This window comes from Seriola lalandi, unplaced genomic scaffold (assembly GCF_002814215.2).
Source record: "Seriola lalandi dorsalis isolate HSWRI2012SDOR001 ecotype SW California unplaced genomic scaffold, Sedor1 jcf7180002054473, whole genome shotgun sequence".
NCBI lineage: Eukaryota > Metazoa > Chordata > Actinopteri > Carangiformes > Carangidae > Seriola > Seriola lalandi.
The window spans coordinates 22,483-42,629 of record NW_019525026.1 but is presented as its reverse complement, the minus strand read 5'-3'; the positions used below and the strand labels follow the sequence as shown (position 1 = coordinate 42,629).

The 20,147-nt window shown below is 40.1% G+C and overlaps 1 protein-coding gene across 1 annotated transcript in view; it reads left to right on the top strand.

Annotated features, from left to right (window-relative positions):
- hace1 (HECT domain and ankyrin repeat containing E3 ubiquitin protein ligase 1) overlaps positions 1-20,147 on the top strand; it is a 71,772-nt gene that overhangs the window by 40,517 nt on the left and 11,108 nt on the right. Inside the window, exons 13-20 of the mRNA XM_023411905.2 lie at positions 1,956-2,024; positions 2,200-2,287; positions 5,248-5,359; positions 6,376-6,473; positions 6,638-6,725; positions 6,880-7,029; positions 7,919-8,115; positions 11,498-11,629. Coding sequence (XP_023267673.1) covers positions 1,956-2,024; positions 2,200-2,287; positions 5,248-5,359; positions 6,376-6,473; positions 6,638-6,725; positions 6,880-7,029; positions 7,919-8,115; positions 11,498-11,629 — 934 coding nt within the window. The remainder of the gene's footprint in view (positions 1-1,955; positions 2,025-2,199; positions 2,288-5,247; positions 5,360-6,375; positions 6,474-6,637; positions 6,726-6,879; positions 7,030-7,918; positions 8,116-11,497; positions 11,630-20,147) is intronic.

Here is a 20,147-nt window from a genome sequence, read left to right as displayed (position 1 = left end):
TGGTTCTCAATCGAAGATCTGGCTCCACATTCATTTTATTTCTACATTTAGTTTTAAATGCCACAAGCACAGAAAATCCAGTCTAACAGCTCTGTCGGACAAATCAGGATACTCGGAAGCAACATGAAGCCAGATGTTTAACAGTGAACAATAAAATTGCAATATGTACTTTAACAAAATAAATATCAACACCTACAGCCATACTATCAAAGACCTTAACCAGGCCTTGTCACTTCATGTCTTACAACCATTAATGTAGTGCACGTTACTCGTTGCAAAGCATTTGGGGAAAAGTTTCACACTAGGGACACAGTGCTCAGCATGTCGCAGGTGATAAGAGAGCCTGCTAGGGTTTCAGGATGTGCGGCTTTGGAGTCCACTAGTCTAGAATCTAAGTCTAGGGAGAAAAATCCCCATAGTATAGACAATATGCCTTATAACCACATTTATAATATTGAGACTGTCTCCCTCCCCCGCCATACTACTCAAATGTTATCTTTCCTCTTATTGAGACTTCCCCACCTGATTATACTAATGTACATGCTGCTCAAGCCACAAAGCAAGGTGGGGGTGTGGCTTTAATCTATAAATCAGATTTCAGGTTAACGACTAAATGGGAAGTGACCTTTAACTCTTTCGAGGCTATTATACTGAAATCTTCTTCATCAGCTAAGATCAGCCCTCTCCAGGATGACAGACTACAACCATTTCATCTTGTGGTGTTTACAGACCGCCCGGCCCTTATTCACTGTTTTTAGATGATGACAGATTTTAGATTTATGCAGGGTTTTTCAAGGTACTTGGCAGGTTGTTCCAAGCATCTTGGTGAACTTGCCACAGTTCTTCTGTGGTTTTAGGCTGTGTTCTCTGTACATGTAATCCCAGATTTACTCCATGATGTTGAGATCAGGGCTCTGTGGGAGCCATACCATCTGCTGCAGAACTTCTTGTCGTTCCTGAAAATAGCTCTTTATGAGTCTGGCTGTATGTTTGGGGTCATTGTCATGTGCAGAATGAATTTCTAACTGAACAGATGCTTCTTTATAGTGTAGAGTGCTGCAGGAATGACTCCTAATACCCGATTGATTTTTTTTTCTCACTTTTTCGTTAGATACCTGAAAAAATGTCTGCAGTTAACACAAATTCAAGATCTTTTCACATTTTATTCTACAACATGTAATACCTCAGGAAAGTTGAAGTTTAGTGGTGATGACATTGAAGTAATGTGACCGTGGTGCAGTTGGTTTATAGCCTAACAGCTTTTTACATCTGCTGATTGTATTAAGGCTTCAGGCCTCATAAAGTGGTGTTCATTAGTGAAGATTATCCTGCTGAACAAAATGTGTCAGTATCATATACTTTTGTTCATCAGTTTATTTTCTACGGTAATCCAAAAAGCCAATATAAAAAGCCCATTGGCTGTTCATTGAGGGAACCAGGGTGATGCTAACATCTGGCCTATAAAAATACATCATCGCTGCAGCACACTATTGCATGATGGATAAGAATCTAAACATCTAAATTGCCTAAAATGTTTTCACAGTACTGTATATCAGAATGATCCAAGGTATAACTGTATTTCTCAGTACCTAGTTTGCAAGAATATGAGACAGCTCCCACTGTGACCAGCCATGCCTTATCTACCTCCTGTTTGCTCCCAGATTTATCTCTTTGTTCATTCCCAGCTATAAATTCACAATTAGATAATTAAAGATGTGTAATTAACAGCCGTTATTGTGCTTGCTCTTTTAACTCTACTTTCATCAAAATTCTATGATAAGTGGTGTCTTCTATTATTTCTGTTTGAAGCAAAATCTCTTCACTGAAAATGATGTTGGACCATGAGTGTTCCAATTGTAAAACACATGCTGTTGCTGAGTTGTTGCTGCTGACTGTCTCTTTTATTCTTTCACTCCATCTTCTTTACTCTTCTCCTTACTCTCTTCCTTACCCAGAATGACATCCCCTCGCTTCATTGAGTTTGTCTGCAACCACGACGATGTGCTCAAGTGTTTTGTAACCAGGTGAGTCATGGTGGCCCTCTGCCATACATCAACCTCCTCACACAGTACCTAGAGGCTGGGTATTGATCCAGTACCTTCTTTCCTCTTAATTTGTTTGCACTTTTGTCTCTTTTCTCTCTCACTTCCTCCTGTCTTGTTTCTTTTTCTGTTCATCTCTCTGCATCCTCTTTTTCAGGAATCCAAAGATCATCTTTAACCACTTCCACTTCCTCCTGGAGTGTCCTGAGTTAATGTCTCGCTTCATGCATATTATTAAGGGCCAGGTAAGACAATGAATGGAAACTAATTTCAATGCATTGTGGAGTGTCAAAGTACAAATTGAGTGGCCAGAGCTGGAGGTACATTGTTTTCAGGTTATCCGTCCGTACATACGTCCATCCAATTCTTGTGGATGCAATATCTTAGTAATAGTATGATGGAACTTCTTCAAATTTGGCACAAACATTGACTAAGATTCAAGGATAAACTATTTAGATTTTGGTGGTCAAAGGTCAAGGTCACAGTGATCTCACAAAACGCAGTTTTGGCCTTGTGAACGCTATATCTCTGTAACACCTTGAGGGTATTTCTTTAAATTTGGTAGAGACATTCACCTGCACGCACCTCACGGTGACCTCACAAACCATGATTTTGGCCTTATGAACACAATACCTTGAGAACTCAAGGGAATCCCTTCAAATTTGACACAAACATTCACTTGGACTCAAGGACGAACTGATTACATTTTGGTCATAGTGACCTCACCAAACACGGTTTTGGCCTTGTAAACATGATATCTCGAGAACTCTTCAAGGGAATCTCCTCACATTTGGCGTGAGATGGTAATTCTAGTTTTAATGTGGACAAGAAAACTGTCAATTATTTTTATGTTATTATTTAAAATAGATTGTGGTTGTTCATAATTGTAACTTAGATGAAGATTTTGGGATATTTTAAGACAAATGTATCCCTAAATGGAGATAAAGGTTCACTTACTTTATATGCTAACTTAAGTGTAACAATAATACATTTACATAACAAACAGAGAAAAACAATTAATTGAATTTATTAAATGACCACGATCATTTCAACACCATACCCCAGCATGCATAGTCCTGAAATGATCAGTTTATTAATTGATTAGTTGGTTGGTAAATAATAATAATAATGATAATAACAGGCAACCTTTTTGATAATCAATTAATTGAAGTAATAGTGATTCCCCTACCACTGCCTCGGGGCCTAACGGCACCCCCAAACAGCACCCCCAAAAAATCTAAGAAATAACTTTTTCTTTTTTAAAGTAAAAGAAAAAAACTAAATATTGCATTTATCTTATTAACCTAATTTATGTGCACTCATTTCATTTTAGTGCGAGAGTCTAGTTTTTGTTCGTTTTACTCTCAGCCTTCGTATGAAAATGTACCCACAGAGCATTTTATTTGGAAATCTATATTTATTGCTCTCAAAATGGCCTCAGTCTTTGTGGTATGGATTCCACAAGATGTTGGAAACATCACCTTTCAGAGTCTGGTCCAGTGCATTACATCATTTCTGCAGATTTGTTAGCTGCACATTTCATCTCTCCTGTTCTCCTCATCTTTAGCTTTTTTTTTTTAAGTATATTCTTTGGGCTTTTTATACCTTTATTGGATAGCACAGTAGAGAGAGACAGGAAATGGGGAGGCAGAGAGCGGGGGAATGACATGCAGGGGCCGACTGCAGCGAGGACTGTAGCCTCTACATATGGGACGCCTGCTCAACTCACTGCGCCACTCGACACCCCCTCATCTTTAACTTTTTAACATGGAGCATTATCATTCTGGAAGTAGATATTAGAAGATGGGTAAATTGTCACCATAAAGGATTATGCATGGTCAGGAACAACACTCAGGTGGGCTGTAGCCAAAGAGCCAAGGAATAATTCCCAACAACATTACATCACCACCAGCCTGGACTGTAGACACAAGGAGAGCTGGGTCCATGTATTTAGTGTTGATGCCAAATTCCAAGAAATCAAGATCCATCAGACCAGACTATGTTTTTCCAGTCTTTAACTGTCCAGTTTTGGTGGGCATGTAAAGCAACTGCACTCAAAGTGCTTTAAACTACAATCCAAATTCGCCCATTCACTCACACATTCATACAGTGCTTTTTCTAAGGATTCAGAGCCAACTGCGGGTCTCAGATTTCAGTTCTTGGCTCATAGGAGTGGAACCCGAGATAGTCTTCTGCTGTTGTAGTCCATCCACCTCACGGTGGGGCGTGTTGTTCACTCTGAATCTTTTCCGCTTACCACAGTTGTAAAGAGTGGTTATGTGAGTTACTGTAGCCTTGCTGTCAGCTCCAACCAGACTGGCCACTCTCCTCTGATCTCTCACTTCTGAACACTGGATGTTTTTTTGTTTTTGGCACCATTCTGAGTAAACTCCAGACTGTTGACAATCTCAGGAGATCAGCAGTTTCAGAAATATGCCTGTATGGCTCCAAAAATCATGTCTGAGATCATATTTTTCCCTCATTGTGATGTTTGATGTGAACATTAACTAAAGCTCCTGACCTGTATCTGCATGATTGCATTGTACTGTTGCTGTTGCTTCTTGTCTCTCAGACTGTCAGTGGGCCGTAGATGAATTTAGTCCTAATCTGTTTCATTCAAGAGCCAGTATTGTCTGTCTGTCTCTGTCTGTCTGTCTGTCTGTCTGTCTGTCTGTCTGTCTGTCTGTCTGTCTGTCTGTCTAATGGGGTAGTGCAACAGGTCAAGCAGGTAGGTAAAGTTATGAACTAGAGGTATTTTGGCTGCAGTGTTTGATTCCACAGATGTATACAGGTTGTTTAATAAGACTTTGCTCTGCTGTGAGTGGTGTGATGTTCATTCACTCTTCAGTAATCATATTTGACCTGCAGCGTTTGAGCCTTGTTATGTTTTAATTGTGGAATTTAACCTGGTGAATTTGATTTCATCTTCTCATTCTTCTTTTGGTATGCCCTTCAGCCCCTGGGGAAAACACCTTTATCTCTCTTCCACACTAATCCTTCACTCTACCGCTAATGTTTAGAGAATAAAAGCATATATTATGAAAATAGACGTTGACTTAATCTTTCTATTAGAGACGACTGTAGCACTGAAGGCTTTCCGAGCTGTCAGTTGAGGTGGAATCCACAGTCTGAGCATTAAAAGCAAAGCAAAGTAGTAATTAGTTCATGAAATGTGCTGTGCATGAAGTCTTGTTTTCACTCTCAGCCCTTTAAGGATCGCTGTGAGTGGTTCTATGAGCATCTGCTGGCTGGCCAGCCAGACTCAGACATGGTTCATCGTCCAGTCAACGAGAACGACATCCTCCTCATCCACAGAGGTACAAACTGTCCTCACCGCCATAAACTTCTACTGTTCATGTATAAAGAACACACCAAAATCCATTTGCAGATGCAATTTACTCTCCAATGTAATCATGCCTGGCTTGTTGGGAAATGCACACAGAATAAGTTTCTCAAGGTTAATATGTGCCAGTTGTTGGTTTAGGACAACATTAATGCCAAAACCCTTCACCGCAAGACTTAAAAGCAAGGGGCTGCATTAGTGTGGATGTGTTTTTGCAGATATTGGTAAGACTATGAAAAGCATTTAACATATATCTAAGATTGGCCAATTTTGGCAGCCCCATTATGTCAATGCAATGGTCTAATGGAAATGAATAAGTTCTTTCGGTCTAGACAACTGATGGTCGTGGAGTTCATTCCTGATTTGTTTGGCAACACCACAGGTACAGGTACTGTTGATAACTGCTAGTTTAGAGTTCTGTTCAGAATAATATTGACGACTGAAAACAGCAAACATGCCTTAAGTCCTTCTCTGCATCATGTCCAGTACATCATTACATACATGCATCATTTCCTGTGTCAGTCCCATGTAGAAAAGGCAGACTCTGCCAGTAACAAAATAGACAGGCAATTACAGAAAATGAATATGTTGAAAGGCTATTGCTGAAAAGATGCCAATCATAAATAATATCAAAAATCACTTTTGATATAGTGAACATGAGGATTTAAACAAAGTAACTAGTGAAAGACCTTCATCATCACCAACTTTCAGAGTTCAGAAGGTATGAATAGAAATCTTGTGACTCAAGATTAGTAAAAAATTATAGTGATCAAGAAGAAACTTGAGACATTATAAGCGTTAAATTTCATTCCTTATCCTTTCACATTTTTCCAGCAACTTCCACTGTGGGTGATGGTTGTGAATGGTAGAAACCAACTGCAAAAGTAAAGATGCTGCTTGTTGCAAAATTGTGTGATAATGATGTCAGGTTCTACAGTGTATGGAGTTTTGCCAATAAGTAAGATAATAAATTTTTAATCTCACTTCCAGACTCCATATTCAGGAGTAGCTGTGAGATGGTGTCCAAGTCCACCAACGAGAAACTCAAACAGGGTATTGCTGTTCGCTTCCATGGCGAGGAGGGGATGGTGGGTTTCTAAATTCATGACACTGCATGAGTATCACTCATTAAAACTCCTTTTCTGTTGGCCTGTTTCAGCTGTCAGCTGATGGATCAGCAGTTCTCTAGTTCCACATCTCATTTAATCCAAAGTAGAGTCATCATGTGGTTTGTGTTGAACTTGTGTTTCAGGGTCAGGGTGTGGTTCGGGAGTGGTTTGATATCCTGTCCAATGAGATCATCAACCCAGACTATGCTCTGTTCACTCAGTCAGCCGATGGTACGTGATGTTTTCCTTACTGCACCAACATTAATAGGACAAGCTGACTCTTTAAAATGTGGAAAATGAAGGTGTGTTTGTGTGCATGTGTGTCTGTGTGTCTGTGTGTGTGTGTGTGTGTGTGTGTGTGTGTGTGTGTGTGTGTAATTTACAGGTACCACTTTTCAGCCCAACAGTAACTCCTCAGTGAATCCAGACCATCTGAACTACTTCCAGTTTGCAGGTCAGATCCTGGGTTTGGCTCTGTACCACCGACAGCTGGTGAACATCTACTTTACCCGATCCTTCTACAAACACATACTGGGTAAAAGAACACAGCCATATGTGTAGATAAGGGTCAGACCAGTGTATTGGTTGAGAATATATGGAGGCATCTATCTTTGACCCTACACAGTTTACATTAAAAATCATCTCTACTCAGTCAAACTTGAATGTTCATGTATCATATACACACTGTGTATAATTTCACATCACAGATTATTTTCTGTAGTATTAACTGTAGTTCAGGTGATTGTTGTCAGTATATGGGCAGAGTTCACACAGGATCTGCTTGTAGCTAATTCAGCATGACCATTCGCTGACCCAATTGAGATTGTATACTTCCAGTTTACATCACCTGAAGCTTCTAGGAATATCAGACTCTTGGTGATAAAAAACAGAAAAATGACAAGTACAAGGATCAGAATATCCTATCAGCATGGTTATAATTTCAGTCGAACACTGACACGCTACATGTCCATTCAGGTATAGATATTTTCCCTGTGTTGAAAACTTGCTTACATACAGGCAAAACAGCTGAATTCACAGCTCAGTCTTTGTCTTTCATTTATGTGTTTGGTGATTTTGTCAGACAACATTGTGGTTATAAAATCAGGATTTGACCACAGGCTATCCAGCTATATACTAGGTTTAGACGGTTGATATGCAGCAAAGGGCCACGGGTTGGACTTGAACCCGGGCTGCTGTGGTTAGGACTACAGCTTCATGGTGCACAAATGACTGTGAATTACTGTATCAATGAACTAAAGATACAACACTTACTGCTTTCCGCTTTGGTATGTATTAAAAAATGGAGCATTATGTATCTGAGTTCCTTCAGGTTTAGGAGGTTATTCCTGGCTCCAGTGATCATGATTCCTGGCTCCAGTGATCATGATGTTCCATACTATATTTGATATTTTTGTGTTCTCCAGGTATCCCAGTGAACTACCAGGATGTGTCGTCCATCGATCCAGAGTATGCTAAGAACCTCCAGTGGATCCTGGACAACGACATCAGTGATCTGGGTCTGGAGCTCACCTTCTCTGTAGAGACAGACGTGTTTGGGGCGATGGAGGAAGTACCACTCAAACCCGGAGGGACCAGCATCCTGGTCACCCAGGGCAACAAGGTCAGTCACCACAAACCCAATCAAAGGCATGATACCATACAGTGTCAATATAATGCAAAATGCTTGGGTTAAAGGACAAAGCTCAGTGCTAGGATAATGGTTTATGTTACATTTTTTTTTAATTCTTGTTAAGGTTTTGAGTTAATGAAGTTTCCTGCAAAAATTATAATTTGAAACTAGAAAATTCCAGGGAAATTTTGAGTGCCACGAGGGCTACTGCCGGGATGAGTACATGATTTATTTCCAGTGTTCAAAAGTCACCCTGATCATATTCTGGTTTTGAGAAATGTCTTGATATAAAAGACTCTGATATAAAACAATGCCACATCCCTCCATCATGTATTATGTGGGAAATATCTCATATTCTGTCTTGTTTTTTTTAATAAAACAAGAGGCAACATGTCTTCAAACTGGCATTTAAAGGGTTAAAATCCTGAAAACTAATAAACATTTGGTAGGTTTGAGCAGAACTGAAGTGGTTTAAGAGATTTATGCAAAAAAAGCAGAAAAAAATATTGATATATGATGATTTTATAGCATTTTCTTTGTGTGTCCTTTTTTTTCAAAAGGATTCAAGGTACACACTGACTTTTCACCTTTCTTCTTTGGGGCCAAAAATAATTATTTCATTTTTTTTCTGTGTTCAGCTGTAGAAACTTTTGGCACATCCACACAATCACCGCCTGGTGATGGTATTATGTAGAGTTGTGTGCGATCTGCATAATTATGGTGAGATATTATAAATGAGGTGTTGGTTTTGTGGGTACCAACTGTGTGACTTCAGTAATGATAAATGGATGAACCCTTAGGTGCTGATTCTATGGATTTGCACTCCACAGGAATGATTGGTTTCTGAATCTAATTAATCACACACTCTGAACATGCCACTCGTTTATTGCAGATTATGATACTGCTACATGCAGGTGTGTGGTTTCTATATAAAAGAGAAGAAACAGAATATGTTCAAAATTATGAATAAGCAATAATAATAAACATAAACAATATGACCTACATACACAGTGAAAGAGTAAGGTGATGATAAACAACACAAATTAATGAATGAGAAGTCCTCGTGACCTTTAGAGAGCATCAAGGCTAACAATATCTTGGCTCCAACTTATTCCTGAGGTAAAACACACAGAGATTTTAAAAACGTTCAATAACAGCACAACTGCCCTTTAACTTATTCTTCTTCTGGTGAAGCCATTCTTTTGTTGATTTAGGTTTGTGCCAAAATTGACTGGTATTTTGACTGTTCATAATTACCTCAACCTTGATTAAAGCCCTAGTTCCAGCTGAAGATAAACAGCCCCAAAGCACGATGCTGCCACCACCATGCTTCACCGCAGGTATTGGGTTCTCAACAGTGTTGTTTTTGTGCCAAATATAGCTACCTTTTGGAATTATAGCCAAAAGGTTCAACCTTGGTCTCATCAGACCATATCACATCTTCCCACTTGCTTTTGGGAGACTTAATGTATTTTTTTGCAAAATTTAGCCAGGCTTGGATGTTTTGGTTTCTGACAAATTGGCTTCCGTCTTGCCACCCTACCCCATAGCCAACACTTTTGAAGAATATGGGAGATTGGTGTCACGTGTAGTACACAACCAGTGCTTGCCAGAAATTCCTGCAGCTCCGTTAATGTTGCTGTAGCCTCTTGGCAGCCTCCCTTACCAGTTCTCTTCTTGAGTTTTCATCAATTTTGGAGGGACGTCCAGTTCTTAGTAATGTCACTGTTGTGCCATATTTTCTCCAGCCATTGATGACTGTCTTCACTGTGTTCCATGGTATATCTAATGCCATGGAAAGTATTTTGTATCCTTCTCCTGACTGATACCTTTCAACAATGAGATCCCTTTAATGCTTTGTGTGCTCTTTGTGGACCATGGCTTTTGCTGTAAGATGCAACTAAGTAAATGTCAGGAATATCCTACAGGAACATCTGAACTTTATTGGGGGTTAATCAGAGTCACTATTTAACATGAGTTTGAATGTGATTGGTTAATTCTGAACACAGTGACATCCCCAATTATAAGAGGGTGTGCACACTAAGAAATGAAAGTACAGGAATGGACCTAAAAAGGTAAAATGGCTTTGTTGCTCCAGCTGTACCCTAACAGGGTACTTCATAAGGTACCCTGTTAGCTGTACCCTAGCAGGGTACAGCACTGTACCTTTGAACAGTGGTACATTTTTGTATCTTCTTGTTTGTACCTCTAAAAGAACATTTCTGTACCCCTAGTGACAAAAATATACCTTTATGTCCTGGTAAAGTTCTAAAACGATTAAGATTACGTCACAAAAACCTGGCTTTTTAACAGGGGTGTTTAGACTTTTTATATCCACTGTACACTCTGCCTGTTACACACAAGCAGAAAGTGCTGAAAATGTGCTTCAGATGTTTGGATAAGTCAGGTGGAAAATTACAATACAGCCTCAGAAGGTCACAGCTTCTTTGTGACATGTGTCGTATAACGTAACGTGTCATGCGTGTCTCTTGAACATAAATGAGGCTCTGCAGAGAAGTTTCTTTCTTACTACCTGGTAAATCCTCCACAGTGTTCCCCTTTCATCACCTTGACTACTGATTTATTCATACTTCTCATCATGTAATTTAAAAGAAGTTTAACGCTGTGATGTGATGTGCAGAGCATTGATTCACTCAGCCCTTCTTTGCCCCTCAGGACACAGAGCTGCTGTGTGTGTGTCAGGACTTGGTTCACTGGTCAGTCACAATATGTGATCAACTGACCACAAATAGAATGTAACTCTGTGTGAAACACTGCGCCATTATAATAGCAATCTGCAAAGATGCCAGCGCGCCTAGCTTTGACAGGGAATGGGAGATGGCATTGTAATTGGTTTAATGCATGTTACAACCAAAACACTCCCATGAATTATTATTGAGTACAACCTTTTGAACCATTTGAGCCTGGTGTAGCAAATCACTGCTAAATCCACTTGCACTATGGGCTTTAGATCACTGTGCTTTGGACTGTTAAAATAGAGCCCTTAGATTTTATCTGTCAAAAGTCTGTGAGAATATTTGACATTCAGTTTTCATTATATTCTTAAAAGTTTTGAATATTTTTTTGGTGCCATGTTGAAGCTGTGTGGCTGAAGGTGGCATTAATTAACATCCCACTTCATTCATAGTTGGTCTTGTATGATCGATTGATCTTTCTCCTCCAGGTTTTTGTCTGGAAGAGTCCTAATTAGAGAGTGCAGTGCTGTAGGTTTCCTGCAGATGGCACTGTCAGGTAAATTAGAGAGCAGTCCAACAGGAGCAGAAAAAATAACTATATGTGAGTTATGCGTGTTTCTCTTGTCTAACACTATATTTGAGGGATTTGATGGTTCTGTGTGTATTTCCTCTCTCAGGCCGAGTACGTACAGCTGGTAACGGAGCTGAGGATGACACGAGCCATCCAGCCTCAGATAAACGCCTTCCTACAAGGATTCCACACTTTCATCCCCCCCTCACTCATCCAGCTTTTCGATGAGTATGAATTGGTTAGTCATCCTCTGACCTTCCTGCCTGTCTTTACCTTTCCTTCTCCTCTCTTCCATCATATTTCACAATTGGTATTGTGTATATATATTATATATTTGCTCCTCTGTGCCTACCAGCCTGCTTGGGGGCAGGGGGTGAGGATTGTCCTGTAAATTTTGGAAAGCATCTTATTTCTGATGTTTTCGGGGGTGGCTCTAACATAGGTGATTTAATGTTGATTTTTGCCTTTGAGTTAGAGGAACTCTAGAAAATATGTTTTCCGTGTGGGAAGTGTGGGAATGAAACCATGGTGTTGTTGTGAAAGATATGTTTGAGGTGTGTGATGTGTTTGCTGGTCCATGAGGGAAAGTTGATAGGTTTTCTGTTTAATAAGAAGTCAGGATTGTTCCAGATGGGAGTGTGCATGGTAGGTGAGATTGTGGTGTTTGTTATTTGGGGAAATTACCACTAGGCTGTCAGAGTTGTAGCTATGGTGGGGTTTTTGAAGCATGGGTGGTGTCTGATGGAGCGGCTAATAAATGGTAAATCTGAGATGAGGATTTCTTTGCATAATGTTTGTTCTGTCTATGCAGGGGGTGTCAGATAGATTGGGGTTGGTTCATTTATAGATATATTGGAGTTGGTGGGCAATGAAGTAACAGAAAGTTTGAGCTTCTAGACCTCCATGGGTTTTTAGGTTTTTGTAAGGTAGATAGTTTGATTCTAGGTGTTTTGTTTTTCCAGTAAAACTGTGATTGTTGAGTTAAGAGATTTAAACCATAAGAGCGGGGGCTTGAAGGGGATCATTGAGAATAAGTAGTTAACCCTGGGTAAAATGGTCAATTTGAATAATTTACCAATATAATTTATCAATATCCCTCATATCCTGGTAAATTCATGCAACATCAACATTTTTATATAAAAAAGGCCTACCAGTGTTGCAGTTCCCCTTTTCCCCTTGTTCTCACATTTGAAACCAACTCCTAGCTAAAATAGCACCTCAACCAGCTACAGCAGTAAAAGGCTGTTAATCCAGTGACATAACAGTATTAACAATCATTATCATCATTATAATTAAATTAACAATAATATAAGGGTGATGACCAGGCTACTAATGTCTTCATTTTAAGGACAAGGCCATTTGATCACAGGGCACCCCATCTAGACTACTACAGCGGCCATTGGTTTGAGTCTGACCCATGGCCCTTTGCTGCCTGTCATCCCCTCTCTCCCCAACTTTCCTGTCACTCTCTCACTGTCCCTATCCAAATAAAGGCAAAAACTGCCCAAAATAATAACTTAAAAAAAAGAAAAGAAAGAAAGTAAGAAAGAAAAAGAAAATTTAGATCACAAAGACCACATGCCAGGGCACAAAGGGCATTGAGTTATTTGATTCCTATAAATAACTTGACTTTATGATTTTAAATAAATAAATAAATAAAATAATACAAATGACATGAAAATCTCAAATTATTCACTTTTTACTATGAAAAAGGTTTTTTTAAGATGCAGTCCATTATTATGTATCAATTAAGATGCATCATGTTATCACGTATCAATTTACCAGCATCTATGAATATGTAAATATAATTAATTTCAGAGAAACTTATCACTGTCAGTTCATTTAAATTAGACATCAATAAGAATTGTTATATATACAGTGGTATGAAAAAGTTTAGGCACCCCTGACAATTTCCATTATTTTCATTTATAAATCATTGGGTGTTTGGATCAGAAATTTCATTTTGATCAATCAAATAACTGATGGACACAGCAATATTTCAGTAGTGAAATGAGGTTTATTGGATTAACAGAAAATGTGCAATATGCATCAAAAAAAAATTAGACAGGTGCATAAAATTTGGGCACCCCAACAGAAAAATCATATCAATATTCAGTTGAGCCTCCTTTTGCAAAAATAACAGCCTCTAGATGCTTCCTATAGCCTCTAATGAGTGTCTGGATTCTGGATAAAGATATTTTGGACCATTCCTCCTTACAAAACATCTCCAGTTCAGTTAGGTTGCTGAGCATGGACAGCCCACTTCAAATCATCCCACAGATTTTCAATGATATTCAGGTCTGGGGACTTGGATAGCCATTCCAGAACATTGTACTTGTTCCTCTGCAAGAATGCCTGAGTAGATTTTGAGCAGTGTTTTGGGTCGTTGTCTTGTTGAAATATCCAGCCCCGGCGTAACTTCAACTTTGTGACTGACTCTTGAACATTATTCTCAAGAATCTGCTGATATTGAGTGGAATCCATGCGACCCTCAACTTTAACAGAATTCCCAGTACCGGCACTGGCCACACAGCCCCACAGCATGATGGAACCTCTACCAAATTTTACTGTGGGTAGCAAGTGTTTTTCTTGGAATGCTGTGTTCTTTCGCCGCCATGCATAATGCCCCTTGTTATGACCAAATGACTCAATCTTTATTTCATCAGTCCAGAGCACCTCATTCCAAAATGAAGCTGGCTTGTCCAAATGTGCTTTTGCAAACCTCAAGCGACTCTGTTTGTGGCGTGTGTGCAGAAAAGGCTTCTTCCGCATCACTCTCCCATACAGCTTCTCCTTGTGCAAAGTGTGCTGAATTGTTGAATGATGCACAGTGAGACCATCTGCAGCAAGATGATGTTGTAGGTCTTTGGAGGTGGTCTGTGGGTTGTCTTTGACCGTTCTCACCATCTTTCACCTTTGCCTCTCCGATATTTTTCTTGGCCTGCCACTTCTGGCCTTAAAAAGAACTGTGCCTGTGGTCTTCCATTTCCTCACTATGTTCCTCACAGTGGAAACTGACAGCTGAAATCTCTGAGATAGCTTTTTGTAGCCTTCCCCTAAACCATAATGTTGAACAGTCTTTGTTTTCAGGTCATTTGAGAGTTGTTTTGAGGCCCCCATGTTGCCACTCTTCAGAGAGTCAAAGAGAAGAACAACTTGCAATTGGCCACCTTAAATACCTTTCCTCATGATTGGATGCACCTGTCTATGAAGTTCAAGTCTTAATGATCTCACCAAACCAATTTTGTGTTCCAATTAATCAGTGCTAAGTAGTTACAGGTATTCAAATCAAAAAAATGACAAGAATGCCCAAATTTTTGCACAGCCTATTTTTCACATCTGATTTAATTTCATACAACTTAATATTGCTACACTAAAAATCTTTGTCTGGAAAATACCCCAGTACTCAGCTTTTATTAGAAAATGAATGGCATGCCACTGTGATCATTTTCTGTGAAGACAGAGTAAATTATTATGCAGCCTCAGAGGGGTGCCTAAACTTTTTCATACCACTGTATATATTGCACGCATGCAAAGACGTGTGTGGAAACTGAAAAAAATAGGCATTAACCTCTTAAACCCGACTGACCTGGTACCGGTTGAGCAGAACGGTGCGATACATAAGTGCCTGTAAAAAGTTGATGGAACGCTGTGATGGTCTCTTTTTTTTAATGCTTCTAAAAAAAGAAGCTTTAATGCTACCAAAACAACAAGTGCAAGTGTATTAAGTCCAAAGAATATTTGTTTGGCAATGTGACGGTACATGTAATACGCTCGCTCCATCCGACCATGCTGGGTGTCATATGAGACTAGAGAGCCTACTTGAGTTGAGCTACTAGAGTAGCCTGAGCTAACTCATGTCAGCCGCAAAGCAAATACGGGCCAAACTTCTCAATTTACAGTCCACATGTCAAATTTTGGGTTTAAAGCTAAATATTTCATCAACTCCCAAAGTGGTTCTGATCAAAAGCAACAAATATTGTTTCCTTACTTTTTTGTGGTCATTTTAGAGTCCTTACAATACGATTTCCCAGTCAAGTCGGCCAAGATGGGGACCCTATCCAGGCAGAGACTGAGCCCCAAGCCTGAATTTCATACATTGTCTTTTGTTGCCATCTAGCACGCGTTTGTTGGTACTGCCGTTTAAACTCACCGCTATCGTTTTCTACATCTCGCAAAGTTTTGAACAGTATGTCACACTCCTATGAGACATGCTTCCTCACGATACTACACCTGTGCGTAAGGACAAGAGATTTTCACCGCAGATTGGGATTTCACGCGTGACACATGTAACTTTGTATATAGTATGTTTTATGTTTATTTTTCACTTAAACAATGTCTACGAGGTAGAATCAACATTATATAGCAATTTAGATGTCCTGGAAGAGAATCAGTCAAAACCGAGACAAAATGATCGTGCACAATGGTAGAATCTGATGGTGCACAGGGTAAATGATATAATGTAATGATGCTATATATATTTGTATATATTAGTTGTTTTTTTTTGTTTTTTTGTCAATTGATGTTTGTTTTTTGGGGTTTTTTTTATTCTACATCGTCGTTTCGACGATTGAGAAAATAATGTACACAAAGGAAGAACTCCTGGCTTTAAAGTTTACCAGATATGGCGTTAAACATCCCATACATGCAGAGCCGGGGCTAAGCTAAAGGCTAGGAGATGGAGATATAAGCCTTTTCTACCATCTATCCTCATGGAAAATGTCAACTCCCTGGCTAACAAGTTTGATGAACTGGAGGCACTTGTGGAGAACCAGCGAGTATATCGTGAGTGTAGTCTCATGTGTTTCATGGAAACAACACTCCTGACCGTTGTGTGGATTTACCCGGCTTACAGACAGAGAGACGCCGTTGAAAGTGGGAAGAATAAAGGTGGAGGACTGGTACTGCTTGTGAACAATAGATGGTGCAACCCCGGTCACATCACAGTGAAGGAGAAGATCTGCTGTTGAAATGTTGAACTGTTGGCAGTTGGTCTTAGACCGTACTATGTACCGAAGGGTTGTTTACATTCAACCACAAGTAGAGCCTGCAGTCGGGTGTGACATCATTCACAGACCCAGCACCCTGATGCATTCATTGCAATATCGGGGGATTTTAACCATGTCACTCTCACCTCTCACCTGACTGGCTTGTTGACTGTCCCACAAGGGAAAATAAGACACTTTATCTGTTGCATGCAAATGTCAAGGAGGCCTACACTGCTTCAACTCTACCACCACTTGTCAGAGCAGATCATAATCTGGTTTTTCTTCAGCCTTCCTGCAAGCCCTGTGTACTGAGGCAGGCTACAACCAGCTACTCATTCAGGAACTGAACCCTGGAGGCCAGTGAGTCTCTAAAAGACTGTTTTGAGTGCACAGATTGGAATGTATGACCCTGACCTTGATAGAATGGTTGAATGTACCACAAACTACATTAACTTCTGTATGGACACTGTAACACCAGAAAGGACTGTACACTGCTTTCCAAACAACAAACCCTGGATTACCAGTAACATCAAGACCCTCCTCAACCAGAAAAAGGAGGCCTTCAGGGATGGAGACAGGGTTAGGTGTCAGGTGTGTGCAACATTTTATGCTGCAGTCTGCTGGGGCGGCAGCATGTATGACATGAACACAGAGACTGGACAAGCTGGTAAAAAAGGCTGGGTCTGTGCTTGGCAGTAGTCTGGACTCACTCAGGACTGTTGTGTAGACACGTATGCAATGTAAGATGGAGGCCATCTTGGACAATACCAACCAGCCTCTCCACAACATTCTGGCAGGACAGAGAAACAGCTACAGAAGCAAACGTCTCATCTCACTACACCGCAGAACAGAGAAGTTCAGGAGATCCTTTGTTCCCACTGCCATCAGGCTATACAACACCTCAGCCAACGGAAGTGGACTGATCTAATTATTGTTTATTTATTATTATTATTATTATTATTATTTATTATATTAACTGTTAATATTATTATTATTATTTTTGTTATTGTTATTATCAACAATGAGCTAATGGACACATGAATTTCCCATAAGGGAAAAACAAATCTATCTATCTATCCATCTATCTATCTGTTGGGTCTGAGCTCTACCTCATGAGCTGGACACCAAATATGTTGGATTTTGGTTGTCTATCAATTTATTGGCTATCATAAATTAAGAAAAATATTAATATTAAAAATATTAATGTTAAATAATAACTCAGTTATATGGTTTTAGTCTCAATTTATTACCATTAATCTGGAACTCTGATTAACCATTAGCTTACTAACTATAACCAAATTACCAAATCAATAGTAAGTTAAAGTTGAAGGATTGGATTACAAAGTAGAGGTTGGCAATATTCACACTTGTGCAACATTAAACACACCAATAGTTATACTTAAAGACATTTATTTACAATGGGGCAGAGTAAAACACAATGTCTTATGTAGTATATACAGGTGTGTGTATGTGTGTGTGTAGGGGTATGTGTGTGTGTCTGTTGGGACACAAACAATGGCAAGATGGCCGATTCAAAGTGGTCACTGTGACCACCTGACCTGAACAAAGAAGACTAGGACAAGATAGCGGTAAACAAAGAAACTACTCAAAATGGTGTGTGTGGGAGGGAAGGTGTGAGTTTCTTGGTTAGCCTAGCTCATGTAATCTATAGGTACCAGGTTAGAGGGGGGGAGGTTAGCTTCATGCAGGTTCTAGAACTGAGACGTACTGCTATGTGTGTGAACATACGAGTACCCGATTAACTGTATGACTGACCACAACCTAAGCAAACATTACAACAACAAGCCATCAATCAACAAGTACATTAACAAAGTTAAGACTTCTGCTGCTTAGCTATGCTGTGCTGGGAAAGGTTAGGCCCAGTCAGTTAACTTTACCCAGTCCTTGGAACAAACAAAGAGGTCCTTCCCAGTGTTGTTGTAAAGTCCATTGAGTTTGGAAGCATCCTGGTGGAGTAAATTTCTGTCTGGTTGTGTTGCTTTGCTTTTATCTCCTTTGTTCTCCTCAAAGAGTTAGCTGTTCCACGCTAACTCTGCTATGACTCCTGTTGCTTGGAAAATCAGCTGCCCTTGTGTCATAGCTGCTGATTCTGAAAAGAATTTGGTTCACTCTCAGTTAATCCGAAGCAGGTTGATGCTGTTGAGGAGAGATGAGAAGAGTGTTTGCAGGCTACTGTGAGCAGGCCGGCGAGAGAGCTGGTTTCTCAGGTAGCAGAGCTGACCTGGGCTGGGGCCTTGTTGCCCTTTGAAGAGCCGAGAGGAGAGGGCTGGAGCTGCTCTCCAGAGCAAGCCGAGAAGAGAGAGAGAAGAGGGCCAGAGATCTGGTTTTGTTTGGTGACACCCTTGGGGGTCACATGTCACACGCTGACCCACACTGGCTGGCCAGTAAGGTCAGTGGGGGGAAGGGTCATCCCCAAGTGTGAACGGTGAGGAACTGTGGAGTGTGAGTTCCTTTGTCCAGTGGAGCAAAGAAACATCTGGTCTCTTGAATGATGAGTGCCAACATATCTATCTATCCATCTAAATGAATTGGTTGAGTGTTGTATTTTTGTCCACATAGCCTCCTGTAGTTGAAATCATGAGTATTTTGTTGCCAGATTTCCTTTCAAGAGGTAAAAAATGCTTTTGGCGCATTTTGGGTACCTTGGCTATCCAAGTGTACAAATGGAGAGTCCGCCTGGCCCCATCCTTACTAAAATCTTTGTAGAATTTGTATGCTTTGTGTTATTTCCACCTACTTTGTTACGGTTGTAGTCTTGCAGTTGCTGAATGAAATCAGTGGCATCCCGGTGCATGGGATCATTGTTATCATGGTGTTGGGTCCGGTAGGAGCACGTTTAGTTACTAACTATGAATTTCTAATATCGCTGAAAAATCATTGATTTACTACTTTAAATTATTAACAATTATTATTATGGTAATTAATATTAATTAATAATGCGGGGTACCACCCGGAAATCGGGAACAATAGCCAAACCAGTTTATAGTCTCATAACTTTAATAGTTAACTCAGAGTAATGTGTCTCTGGGGTCAGTGGCCACGAGTATCTAATGAAGGATTAAGTTCAAGCTCTGACCCTCTCAATCAGTCACGGTTAACAATAAACATAAACAATAATGACCAAAAGAGCGTCTCTTTAAACTACAATAATGTTTATTATAATCTCCACAACAGTTAACAAAGTTAACCAAAGTCTTGATTAATCACACTATGCTACCAACCAACCAACTAACCATCCAAGAATAACAGCTATACAATCAACCTATACAAATGAGGCGTGTGTGTGTCTGCGTGTGTGTGCCTGTCAGTGGCGATTGCTCTAAGACTGCAAGGGAAGCTCAGCTTCCCCTAAAATGTCAACAAAATAAGTGGTCAAATAAGTTCTGTTGTGTGTACATTTCATTGACTAAATATGCGCTAGAACACGTTCATCTTTTGTTCAGAATCAGCTACTTATCACAGGTAACCGACACGACTTCCTTCTCATTCATCCCCGCAGCGCCACAGAGCTTTACACAGTGTAGACGCCGAGCGTAGAGTGGGTTGTTCCACTGCAGCGAAACTAGACGGTCATTGGATAAATGCTGGGCTTTGTCCCGCCCATCGGACGCTCAGCGTCTCTGGGGGTCTACGGGGCAGTGGGCTTGCCCGGACGCTCGGCTTCTGCATGATGATTGGATGATCTGTCTGAGGCTGAGTCCCTTTTTGATTGACAGCGAAATGAGCGAATCAGCGATCTTGAAGTAT